A 13771-nucleotide genomic window follows, 5' to 3' on the forward strand; every position below is an offset into this window, starting at 1 on the left:
ATTTACAAGTCATGAACAACTTTTAAGTGGATAGAGAGCTAACCCCAGAAAAACCTGAGTTTAAGTTCTGATTCTGACACATACTGAATTTGTGTCTTTGAGAAAATCCCTCGGCAACTTTCCTAATATTATAAATTACAGAGCTGGTGCATTTGATAGAGGGAGTTTTCTCAATGAAATCACAGATGTGGGTCAAAAAAGGGTAGTCATACATGCGACAGCAGAAATTCCCTTCATTAGTTTTCAAACCTTGATTAAGGCTAACAAAGTCCTTCTATCAGTGCTTGTCACTTTTATTAACAACATGGCATCTCAGAGGACTGTCCATTACCTTTTGATATTTCAGAAATTATTAATTTTTCATGGAGGTTTTCTTGAGGTTTAAAAATGGTTTTTGAAAATTTTTTCTTCTCTAGAAATAGTAAATTATTTCATAGCCTAACTTCTTTTAAAAAGGTAAAGTATTTGTGTAATTTTTTTTTGAGATACTTTTTTTTTTCCAGGTGTAAATGGGTCAGTAAATGGCAATAGTCCATCGCCTGTGTCTGGCATCAGTACATCTGTCTTAGCCGCTACTGCTTCAAGTTCCACTGGACAAACAAAAGCAATGACTCCAGGAGGAAGTCGCAAATGTAATCAAGATCAAACAAAAAATCAGCTTTTGGATGCCAGAGCTGACAAAATCAAAGATAAGGTAAATTACAACCTGAAAAAATCAAGACGTGGTTAGATACAAGGCATGAGTAGATAAAACAAAGTTAGCTTTGTTATTAAATGCTGAATTGTTTTACGCTTTTTATCATGTGATAGTAATACTCTGTTATATCACAAAGGTAAATGATTTTGTGGATCTGAATTAAAGAATGAGCTGTGTCAGCTCTATCCAAATATAGCATTGTACTAGGAATGATGCAGTGAGAGGATACCAACTCACCTTAGTCATGTGACATTAGACAGGAGATGTTACAATTTTTTGATCTCTGAAAACCTGTCTCCTTTTAAGTGCTTTGAATTGAATTACCTCTACCTGGCTCTGTCTACTGCATTTCATACTTACTAGGTCATTGTCTTCATCAAAAAGCTTCTACAAAGGTCTATTCTATAAAAACTCTGCCATAGACATCTAAATCCCACCCTTAAAAATCGAAGACAAACACACAAATATATATATATACTTATGTATACACACACATACACACACACACACACACACAAATATAAAATCAACAAACTGTAGAATAGACTATTACAGCAGTAATCAAATAGGTAGGTATTTTATTTATGCTTGAAATACATATTTTTGCTAATGTTTAGTCGTTTTCAGTTATGCCCAACTCTTCATGACTCTATTTGAAGTTTTCTTGGCAAAAATGCTAGGATGATTTGCTATTTCTTTCTCCAGCTCATTTTACAGATGAGAAAGCTGAGGTAAACAAGGTTAAGTGACTTGCCCAGAGTCACACAGTAAGTGTCTGAGAACAGATTTGAACTGGGGGAAATCCAGGCCCAGCACTCTCCTGCACCACTTAGGTTCCCTAATATATTTGCAGAGAGCATTTATGTAATATGTAACATGTACTATTTAGAACAGCTATATGGCATAGTATTTATTACTTTCTAACGACTCACAAATCATACTTTTAATAGTATGTTCTGGAATTTTGACAAGCATCAAAATTGGTATCATAGGCTTATAAATTTACAGATTGTATCCAATTCCTTTTTATAAAATTCTCCCTTTCCAGTCAGAAGACCATTTTCCCTCTTTACACGATCTTTTTTTTTTTTTAATTAAGGCTTTTTATTTTCAAAACATATGCATCGATAATTTTCAACATTCACCCTTGCAAAAATTTGTATTCCAAATTTTTTCCCCTCCCTTTCTCTCCTCCCCTTCCCCCAATAGTAAATAATCCAATATGTGTTAAACATGTTTATACAATCTTTTGAAGATCCCTCTGCAATTGTTGCCTGTCAATTCTTTCAGGTAGCCTGGGATGTAATTCATTTGGACCCAGTAACTAGGTAGTGTCTTGCATTCTCCTTATTTTTTCTTGGATTTCTACTTCATTTTATCCATTTTCCCTCTATGTTTCCAGTCCAATAATCATTTTTCTTGGCAGGAAATATTGAAACAAAATATAAAAGTAGCCTTTCCTCCTTTCTGTCATAAATGCATTGTCTGCATCCCATTCCAGCATAAAGCAGTGGTCATATTTATTTTTTGCTCTGTTTGCACTGAACAGAATTTTCAAATGGTCTTTTATGCTGTTGTTATTGTTGGTATTCATCACCAGTCAGCACCCTTTAATATTCAATATTGTTCATTCCGCCTCTTTTTTTCCTCCTTAAAGTTTGTGTTACACACACACACACACGCACGCACGCACAGACATGTGTTCCTTTTACAGTCAAATGATACAAATTAATACCTATTTATTCATTTCCTTCTTACTATCTCTTTCCCTTCTATCTTGGGTCCCCCACCATTATTTCAGTAATCTTCCTTGTGTCATTTTTGTTCCAAAAACATTAGAGCTCTGTATTTCTTGCTAAGTAAATTTCTGATTTATTTTTCTGGTATTCAGGACTTCCACAGTCTGATCCCAACAAGTCTTTTGCAACCTTTTTGTGTTTCCCTCTTCTGTTTGTTCCATACTCTAGCAAATCCGGTCAATTCTCCATCGCAGAGAATGCTCTGCACTTTTTCATATTTATGCTTTTATTCATGCTATACTTTGCCTAGAATATTTTTTCCTCTCCCTCTTTCTTACTCATCTTCTATTTCAAATTCCATCCATTGCAGGAAGTCTCCTCTCCTATGTCCTTGTTTGAAATGGCTAATTCTTAACTCTTACACCTAATAATATTTTGTTTTATATCTCTTTAATTCAATTTATCACACAATATACTATATATTATGTAGTTATTTGCATGTGCATTATCTCTCTTACAAAGCAAGTTCTCTGAGGATGTCTCAATCAAACTTTTCATCAATTTTAATGCTTGTACAGTACAATTTCTTCTCCATTATTTATACTCTTTCTACTTATAGAAATCTTGTATTTTCACCACTCTATCTTCCTTGCTTTCTTTGTCTTTATTTACTCATGGATCACTTTATTCTGTTTTATTCTGTCTCTTTAAAATTCTTCTCCTTCGTCTTTTCTTATTGTACCATTACCTCACAAAAATCTGTTGCTCATTCTCCTTTTAGGGGAAGCTCAGCAGATGAGAAGCACCCTCTGTATCCTTAATCCTCTTTTTAAAATTGATAAATGGATCTCTTCATGGTTTTAGTAGTCCCACTTGGCAGTCTCAATAACCCATGATTGATTTGAGCTGCAAGGTAGAAACTTTTTCTTTGTATACGAAATATTGGGATTGTTTATGTATTACCCTATAATACTGTCCTTCCTTCAGTCTCTGACTACTGTTTCAGTTGTACCAGTACTTGTACCAGTTGTACCAATATTCATACCAATGCTGATATCCTCAGCTCTTTGTAATTTTCAGCCAGTTATATGGTATTGCTTGGACTATTGGTGCTATCATTCTTTCATCAGTGGCTAAATATTCATACTACATATAGAAATTACTTTTGTAAATATGTTCTGAGTGGCACAGTAGATAGATGGCCAGGTCTAGAGTCAGGAAGACTATATTCCTGAATTCAAATCTAGCCTAAGACATTTAAGAGCTATGTAATCCTGAGCAAATCAATTAACCCTTTGCCTCAGTTTCCTCATGTTTAAAATGGAAAAGGAAATGGCAACTCAATCCAGTATCTTTGTCAAGAAAACCCCAAATGGAGTCATGAAGAATCAGACATAATTGAAATAATGATTTTGTTTATTGTCAAAAGGTATTGTAGAAACTTCTCCTGAGTAATTATTTGACTGAGTCTGGTTTTGTTGTTCTATTTCCTAGAGATTTCTTTTTCTTTACACATTTATTTTACATTGTTATTTTACCAATTCTGCTTTTCAAATTTTTCTATTTTTAAATGATCAGAACACAAAAAATGAAAAAAAGATGGGGCTTTTATTTACTGAGTTTAAATGCTCAAGATGATTACTAGCAATCCCTCATATTTCATCACCAAGAAGAATGGCGCAGGTTTTGTTATTCCTTATATTAAAACTACCCAGAATTCCTTTTTATCCAGTAGTATCTCATCTGTTGAATTCTGTATTCTCACTTCCTTTTTTTGTATTTTCTTTATGATTCTCTTATTACCTTCTTGCTTTTTACTTTTTCTTTTGTGTGTTGTCTTTTACATTATAAACTTTTTGAAGACAAGAACTGTCTCTGTTTCTTACTGTTATATCCAAAGCTTAGTACAGTTCATGGTTTAGCACTTAATGTTTATTGAATTGAAATGGAACATTAAGTTGTTCTGAGTTAGAAAGGTTTCAAGTAGAATTCTGTTGACAGACTATCTTTGGGGGGTAAGACCAAACCTAAGAAATAGAGAAACTCATGACCCGCTGGTTAAAAGGCAATTTATCAATTTTTTGTTTGTGGCAAGCCATGAAATCTGGGGTGGGGGGGAGGAGGGAGAGGAGTGCTCTCAGGTTTATGGATCTCTTCTTCTGCTTTTGCCTGGATGTGGTAGAAGAGGAGAAGAAGACAACAGGTATTAAGGATTACATAGTTTTAGAGCATCTAAAAACATTAGTCTAGTTGTTGGTATTCACAATGTGAAATGTTTGTTCAATGATGAATGAGTCCGAGAAACTTAAATCAGTACTGATATTCCCAACCTAAATGAAATGGAAATTTGCAACTAAATTGCTACACATAATTTAAAGTAGTAGTTCTTAAACAGAGTATTTGTGTTAGTAAATAGGAGAGCTCACAAGTTCTCCTCAGAAAAGCAAATAAAGCAGTTGGCAGAATTGATTTCTTTATTTCCCACAATGCTACAAGAAACATTATTTTAATCAGTTAACCAACATGCAAACAACTATGTACAAATAAGATATATACAGGATAAATGCTAGCTATAAATTAGAGATAATCACCCAGGGAAAGTATTTAAGGGGAATAGAAAAGGATTCTTGTAGAAGGTGGGATTTTCACTGAACTTTGAAGAAAGCCAGGGAAGCCGGGAAGTGGAGACAAAGGAAAGAATTCAAGGAATGCAGGTCATTCAGTAAAAAGCATGTTATTGGGAGACTAGGGTACCACTTGGACTGCATGATAAAATTATTTTAATAATAATAAAGAAACAAAATAATAACATATGTATTCTTTGGAAGTTATAGAACATATTGGCAGGATAAGTGTTATTTCTTATTTTAAGATGAGATACTAAATAGAGAAATGAATGAAGTTGACATTTTCAGGGTGATCTGACCATGTGGTTGCAGCTTAAACTCATGATTTCTGACTTCTCTTGTTTTTTTTTTTTCTTTATGTACTTCCTAGAAATAATGTTTCTTACATTGAGATATCTTACTGTTTAAATATTGTTTTACCTCTGTTACCAAATCTGTAATTTTAATTAGAGCATTTACAATTCTCATAAAATTTTTATAATTTAAACCATTGCATTTGAATAGTTAAAAAAAAATCAGCACTAAATTGGAGACTGAGAAAAATTTTAAAACAAAATTATTTCATTAAAATGTAAATCCAGGTCCTATTAGTTTGCTGTTTCTCTTTTGCTATTTGTGTGTCCCCCTGTGTGCACACATGAGAACATGTATGTGTGTTATGTATGTGTATTGTGTGTATATGTGTCTATATTTGTGTGTATCAGTATCTTACAAAGGTGAGGGGAAGCAAGTTAATCTGTACTTCTCTGCATATATGACATACTATTAAGCACATAATAAATACTTTTCAGTGATAATAATAATGTTTGTAATGGATGCTGAATCTCTGCAATATGCATGATAATTAGTTTCTTAAAAGCCATGGCAGAGTTGGTAACCATATAAATTCAGGAATTCTTTCTATGTACTATGCTATTAGATAACCGTTATTTGTTGGAGTTCAAATGTGGGGTTCTTGTTCTTCTATAAAATATTATAAAAGTTCTCTCTGGGTGCCTTCCCTGGAATCAGGATTTTGTCGGTCCCTGTTCGGGCGCCAAAATGCGGTGAGCTTTTTCTTCTCAAAACGCAGCCAGGTGATCAAAGTTCAGATCTTTTATTATCTCTAGTATAGCCCGGTTAGCTTAGAGACCTATCTCTCTGCTTGGTTCCAAGAGCTCTCTCCAAATGTCTTTAAATCCAAAGGTCTGGTCCTTCAGCCTCTGCCTCTGCTTTCTTCAGCCTCCCCAGCTCCAGTCTTCATGTCATTCCGGTGAAATCTCGACTTGTAGCGTCTTCCTCTCTAGAACTCTCCGACTGGCCCATTGGCCTATTTATGCTCCTTCCAGAGAGAGGGATTATGGGTAGTTCTACTTAGTACCTTGTTTCAGGTTCTGCCCAAAACATCTTCTTGTAAGATTAGATCAACTCTAATTAGTTAGCAGTTCCAACAGTTATTGGATACAAAACAATGTCTTACAATATCTGAGTTCCAAACCCCAATGGGTACAAAAAAGTTTGTCAAGGGAGTAAAAGAACATCATGATTTAGTTTTGGGGACTTTTCTAAGCAATGGAATTTTTTAAGAAAATTTTCCTATGTTCTTGGAGAAGCATATCCCATTCTTACTAAATATGCTCACGAGGCTTTAAGCTAACAAGGCTTTAAGTCCATTTGTAATTAATAACTTTGGGGATCAGAATGCTCATCTCTATTCTCAATCAAAACAAAAGCAAAAAATAAATTGGGAGATAAAATATGAAAGATGGGTATCTCATAGTAAAAGTAGAATTTTTGGTTGATAAGAAACAGAACCTTGGGATATTTATTTGAAATATGTTCTGATATACATTGTACAATTTTATGTTACTACAATATGTAATATTTTCTTTATGAAAAATAAATAGTCTCACCTAGAGACTTGGACAGACATGGCATTTTGTCCCAGTTTCTATACACTGGCCAAATAGGAAAGGAATGTATAGTAAGATAATGTGAAGCTTTAGCATCTCAAGGATAGGGGAGGGAGGGAAGAATAGAATCTGAAATTCAAAACTTTAAGGGACAGCTAGGTGGAGCAGTGAATAGAGCACCAACCCTGAAGTCAGGAGGATCTAAGTTCAAGTCTGGTCTCGGATACTTAACACTTCCTAGCTGTATGACCCTAAGTCACTTAACCCCAATTGCCTCAACCAAAAAAAAAGAAAAGAAAAGAAAAATAATTAGCATCCTTATTTTTTTATGTGTGCATGCATGATCAGCTATATCCTTTCATAAAGCATGTGGGAATTAAACACATTTGATGACAATTGTTCTAGAAGACTGGAGCATTTCCCTAATTTTAGCAGTCCTAATAGCTCCAGTTGTCCAAACAATTGTTAAACAATTGCTATCTTTTGCACAGAAGAGGGAATAGAATTAAATATATAGTTTCAACACATTCCAAACACAAATACAGTAAGAAAGCTAAAATTTAAATATATTTTAAAATGTTCACTTGTAAACGTCATATCAAATAATATACAACTTCATTTTTTTTGTTCCACAAACATGATAACATGGTAAAAACCTAGAAATTTGTCATTCATAAGGCTTTTTTAATAGCTTTTTATTTTCAAAGTACATGCAAAGATAATTTTCAACATTTACCCTTGAAAACCTTATGTTCCAAATTTTTCTCCCTCCCTCCCCTCCACCCCTTTCCTAGACTTCAAGTAATCCAATATATGTTAAACTTGTGCAGTTGTTCTATACAGATTTCTACATTTATCATGCTGCACAAGAAAAATCAAAAAGGGGAAAAATGAAAAAGAAAAGAAAAAGCAAGCAAACAATAAAAAGAAAAGTGAAAATAACATGTTGTGATCCATCGTCAATGACTCCATCACTGATAATGTTCTTTTCTAATATCCTATATGGGCTAGCTCAAGCTAGATTGAGGGCTTGCCAGTAGATAAGTTTATTTGAATCATTTTGTTAAAATAATTATATTCTTTCTTTCATTTTAAGAATGAAACAGCATTTGAGAGCATATTTATGCATTAAAAATTGGATTATTTTATGAAAAAAAAGTCTTGATCAAATGTTTGTCTTTTCTCAGAAACCAAGAAAGAAAGCCATGGAAAGTTCAAGCAACAGTGACAGTGACTCAGGCACATCATCCGACACCTCAAGTGAAGGTATCAGTAGCAGTGATTCAGATGATTTAGAGGAAGATGAAGAGGAAGAAGAAGACCAAACTGTTGAAGAAAGTGAAGATGATGATTCTGATTCAGAAAGTGAAGCACAACATAAAAATAAAACCAAGGTATAAGCACCATAACTTAATATGGGCACTTTTCATTTTAAATTAACAGATTTATGTTGAGTGTGAACTAATCATACAAATGATGTTTTTAAAATAAAATTTCCTTCATTTTTTACTATTTACTACATAGGAAAAGGAAGCATATAATAATGAATATAACTCCAGTCTAAGAGTCAAGAGGATCTGGGTGAAAGAGTGTAAAGTTCTGCTTCTTATATCTGTTACTGTGTGACTATGGGCAAGTCACTTAACTTCTCAATGACACTGGACAATTCTCTGAGATTATAGGTTAACTTGCAAAGTGCTGATTCGTTTAGGAAAGGCAAGGTTTCTGTGGGGAGTCGATTACAGATAAAGATACAAGATTTTATTTCTCCCTCCTCCCAATCCAGAATATTTTCTTTATTCCTAGGAGCTGTAGTTTTTTCAAGTAGAAAAAAAAATAGGAGATTGAGTAGAAAACAGGAAGAGAATTATGGACTTTTTTGTGAAATATTTTTATAGCTTTGATCATTAGAAACTTATAAAATTCTTTCTATTTTCTTATATTCTACATGATTATTTTATAGTCTTTGTTCTATAAATTTTAAGAAATATATTTTTTTTGTTGCAGGTGCTATTGCATGGTATCATGGACCTGAAACCAGATGGACAAAAAGCAACTGAAAAGTCCCAAGAAAAAAGAATACACCAGCCAATACCTCTTGTGTCTGAATCTCAGACTCACTCATCATTCCAATCCCAGCAGAAGCAACCTCAGGTTTTGTCACAGCAGCTTCCCTTTATTTTCCAAAGCTCTCAGGCAAAGGAGGAATCTGTGAACAAACACACCAGTGTAATACAGTCTACGGGATTGGTGTCCAATGTGAAACCTTTGTCTTTGGTCAATCAAGCCAAAAAGGAAACTTACATGAAACTCGTAGTTCCTTCTCCTGATATACCCAAAGCAGGGAATAAAAATACCTCTGAAGAATCTAGCCCTTTGACCAGTGAATTGAGATCCAAACGGGTAAGCAGAAATTACTGGATTATGGTTTGAAACTGAAATTGTAGCTGATGAAATGTTGTTGGAACTATTTAATGTGTAATTATCATTCAATTATTTGAATTTTATCTCATAGACTTTCAGGATAATTTTTTTTTTGTAGATTGAAGAAAATTTTTTTAAAACTTAAAAAATTTTAGATATAAGGAAAAATCAAAAAAGTTTTTTTTTTTTTTTTTGGATGAGGCAGTTGGGGTTAAGTGACTTGCCCAGTGTCACACAGCTAGGAAGTGTTAAGTGTCTGAGATCTGATTTAAACTCGGGTCTTTCTGACTTCAGAACTGGTGCTCTATCCACTGCACCACCTAGCTGCCCCCAAAAAGTTTTATGACAAATCATAAACCTTTGATTTAAGGAAACATTTAAAAACTATTTTATTGCCTCTTTATGCAGCATATAAAAAGAAACTTGATATAGATCTTGTACTAGGGATATATTAAATAAAGACAATACAGACAAAAATGTTCAGGTAAACCATTGTATTCTGAAACTCAGCAAAAGACACCTTAAGGTTCATTATTAGAAATTAAACTCAGCAATGTGAAGGAATTAATGCAATAGGAATTCTTATATAGGAGATGAATAGTAGCAGTCCTTAACCATTTAATTCAATCTCCATTAATTATTTGAGTCTCTATTTCTTCAAGACATGATAGTAGATACTGTGAGGGATTCAAAGTCCATCTTTCTGACACAAATTAGTTTATGATATAATAATAAAATGAACAGAATTTTTTTCAGATAAGTTTCAGTCCAAAGTAAAATTCTGAGTTAGGAAAACAGTGGCTTATAATTTCACTCAATCTATTGCCATGCATGTTCTTAATGGTTTTTTGCTTAATCCTCACAGCTTCATGTGGAAATAGGCTTGTAAATTAGTAACAAAATTAGACAAGAGACTCTGCTTTTGCCTCTTACTACTACTACTTTATTGTGTAAAGGTTCATTGCAAAATCATTCCCACTGTGCCAACCTAAGTCAGGAGCCTGGGCATGATATATAACTGACTAGAGTATCACGACATTTTGGTTATGTTACTCATTGTTTTCCATATCAAAGCTATCTTCATCTTTGCAGGAAGAATTTAACTTAGGAAATTCAAGCTCTTCTTTAAATCTAAAATGTATTAATAATCCCATTTGGGAATTAGATTTTTCATACACTCTTTTGATGATGGTTTAATGAAATTTAATTTGTTTTACTTGTACCAGAGAGATCCTCTAGAGCTAACAGTGTTCCCACCCACCCCCCCCCCCCTATTTACAGAAATAAATTGCATGGTACAGATATAATTACTTATTCCCAATATCCTTCCAAGTTCACAGAAAATTTTTTTTATTAAGGTACATTTTTGAGTAGGTAAAATGACACATGCTTCTATTTAATCCAATTATCTTAAATTTCTCTTTTAAGCACATTTGACCTTCTTGCTTCCAACATGTCACAAATATTTATTGATTGTCAGTTAAAAGGAAGATTAGGTAAGATCTTTGGTTGAATCGAAAAATGAATGGGACTTAGTTTCTTCCCTGAGAAAATTTTCTCTCTAATAAAGAAGATAATAGATCAGTTATTACAGTTAATTACTCGAAGTATGGGGTAAGTTACAAATAAGAGGAGGAATACTATGAGGAAAGAGGCATATGAGTTCAGATAAGGAAGATGGTCCTTCTCTTTTGAATTATCAGAAAAGGTTTCATGGAAGATGACATTTTAATTATGCCTTGAAGAATGGGTGATATTTCAAATGATAGAAGATTCACAACCATAGACATTCTAGAAGAAATGCCTGGAGAACAGAAAGTGATTACATTTTGTTGAAATAGAAAGTATAGATATGGAAGGGATAGTTTGGAGCTAGATGTTAAAAGGGTCTTGAATTTCACTATAAAGAATAGATTTTTCTATCGTGGACATGACATGGTTAAAGCAAGTCTGTAAAAGGATTAATCTGGCAAGTGAAAAGTATCAGAGGGACTTAATTGCTAATATTTATTGACTGTGACCACAAATAACCATTAAGTCTCCATAGTCCTCAGTTTCTTATGTGAAATAGAGATAATACCTGAAATATTTACCTCACAGGATTGTCATGAGGTTCAAATGAGGTAGCTAGCATTTAACATAACTATAACATAGTTCTTGAAGGTTTGCAAAGCAATGTACCAACATCATCTCATTTTTTTAATAGCATTAAGTGCTATTATGATCATCACTTTATATCTGAAAAAAAACTGAGGTATATAGAGGCTAAATGACTTGCCCAGAGTTACCATAGATGCTAAAAAAGCATCTTATGTAGCATTTGAATTCAGGATTTCCTGTACTCAGGTCCAGCACTCTAATCAGCCACCTAGATGCCTCTGATACAAATTCTTTATGTAAAGCATTTTGAAAACCTTGAAGCTGGCCAACGGAATGATACTAGAAGTAGAAAGACTAGTTAAGAGGCTATAAGATAATTTGGTTGTGATATAATTAGGACCTGAACCAGAGAGTTGGCAATGCATATAAGAAGGAAAACTGGATTTAGAGGGGAAATGTGATGGGGGCGGGGGAGGAAGGGAGATAGAAATTTTAATGACTAGATATGGTATGTGGCTAGAAGTTTAAGATGATGTCTCTTAAGTTTTAAGCTTAGATAGACAGGAAAGAACTGGAAAGGTGAACTTCATGTACACTAAGGCTAACCAATTCTTTAGAGCTAGCTCTATTGCCCACTATACATTGCCTTAAGTGACTTGTGCGTTGTCACAAATGCATTTCTGTTCTCAAATACTGAAGGAAATACCAAAAGTTTTCTTGATAGGAGGTGACATGATACATTGTAGTATTGACTTTTTATGTTTCAACAGGAACAATTCAAACAGACATTCCCAGCACAGATAAAGAAACAAGAATCATCTAAAAGCCTGAAGAAGGTTATTGCAGCTTTGTCAAGTCCAAAAGCAATCTCTAGCTCACCAGCTCATCCCAAACAAACAACATTAGAAAATAACCACTCTAATCCATTCTTGACAAATGCACTTTTAGGTAATCACCAACCAAATGGAGTTATTCAAAGTGTCATCCAAGAAGCTCCTTTAGCACTTACCACCAAAAGCAAAACACAAAGCAAGATAAATGAAAATGTACCTACTTCAAGTAATATCCCTTTTTCTTCACCTGTAAATTTAAGTACATGTGGGAGAAAAACATCGGGCAATCGGACCCCTGTCATGTCCTCTAGCTCTCCTGTACTGCATGGTCCAGGGAAGGAAAAATCAGTCAGCAATAATGTTATAACCACAGTCAATCCACAGCATCACCTTCCTTCTGCAAAATCCATAGTGGAACAGTTTAGAGGAACAGATTCAGACATTCCAAGTAGTAAAGACTCCGATGACTCAAATGATGAGGATGATGAGGATGATGAGGATGAAGAGGATGATGATGAAGATGATGAAGATGATGATTCTGATGACAGCCAATCAGGTTATTTTCTATTTTTAAATAATTAAAAAGTTTTATTACAACAGCTCTGTGAATGAAAATATTTTCCAGAGTCTTTCAACTTGACAAAGCTCACAGTTATAAATCACTATAAATATTTTGTCATTCAGAATTCTAGATATCAGCATATTTTTAATACTATATAACTATACAAAATATTACTGCTAGAAAATGCCTTTCTGATGCATCAGTTTTATCTTCAGCTTTGTCATTGGGTTGACATTGGGCAAATTAACAGTCTTTAAATTGATTTACCTCATGCATATAGCCACACAAAAAATTGTCAGCTAGTTTATCCTGTATCTAGTCATAATCATTAGTTACTGTCTCCTACCTTTTCACTACTGTTCATCGTATCACTAAGATTTAAAGAGAAAAAAAAGTAGGTCAACATCAATTAAATTTAATCAGAAGTTATCCATGAACAATGAAAATCTAACAGTTTCACAAATTTACTTGTGTAAACTCCCTGGTTTTGTTTACTGTGTGTTTGAGAATCTTTCCATTTGACCATGGATGTTTAATTGATTTAAATTTTTTCTGTCCCTCAATTTCTCCACTGGAATAAAATGACTTTGCACTCTTTAATCTGAGTTTATCTTGTGTAAAGTGCAATGTAAAAGGGAAATGTGTTGTTTTTAAAATATGAATAATACTAACAGCTTTTTAAGTTATTCAATGAAAACATTGCCAACTAGATGGTACAATGAACAAATCCCTGAACCTGGAGTCAAGAAGAACTGAGTTTCAATCCTACCTCTCATACTTTATACCTGGGTGACATTGGGCAAGTCACCTACCCACTCTTTGCCTCAGTTTCTGCATCAGTAAAATGGGATAAGAATAGCAACTCTTTCCCAGGATTGTTGTGAGGTTAAAATAAGA

The 13771-nt window shown here is 33.8% G+C and overlaps 1 protein-coding gene across 26 annotated transcripts in view; it reads left to right on the forward strand.

Annotated features, from left to right (window-relative positions):
• The window catches only part of BAZ2B (bromodomain adjacent to zinc finger domain 2B), a 330327-nt gene that overhangs the window by 216885 nt on the left and 99671 nt on the right, over window positions 1-13771 (forward strand). For all 26 annotated transcript variants that reach the window (XM_051986301.1, XM_051986305.1, XM_051986311.1 and 23 more), the window contains 4 exons: window positions 504-694; window positions 8143-8349; window positions 8963-9358; window positions 12250-12868. In XM_051986301.1, the coding sequence (XP_051842261.1) occupies window positions 504-694; window positions 8143-8349; window positions 8963-9358; window positions 12250-12868 (1413 nt within the window). The remainder of the gene's footprint in view (window positions 1-503; window positions 695-8142; window positions 8350-8962; window positions 9359-12249; window positions 12869-13771) is intronic.

This window comes from Antechinus flavipes, chromosome 3, assembly GCF_016432865.1.
Source record: "Antechinus flavipes isolate AdamAnt ecotype Samford, QLD, Australia chromosome 3, AdamAnt_v2, whole genome shotgun sequence".
Lineage (NCBI taxonomy): Eukaryota > Metazoa > Chordata > Mammalia > Dasyuromorphia > Dasyuridae > Antechinus > Antechinus flavipes.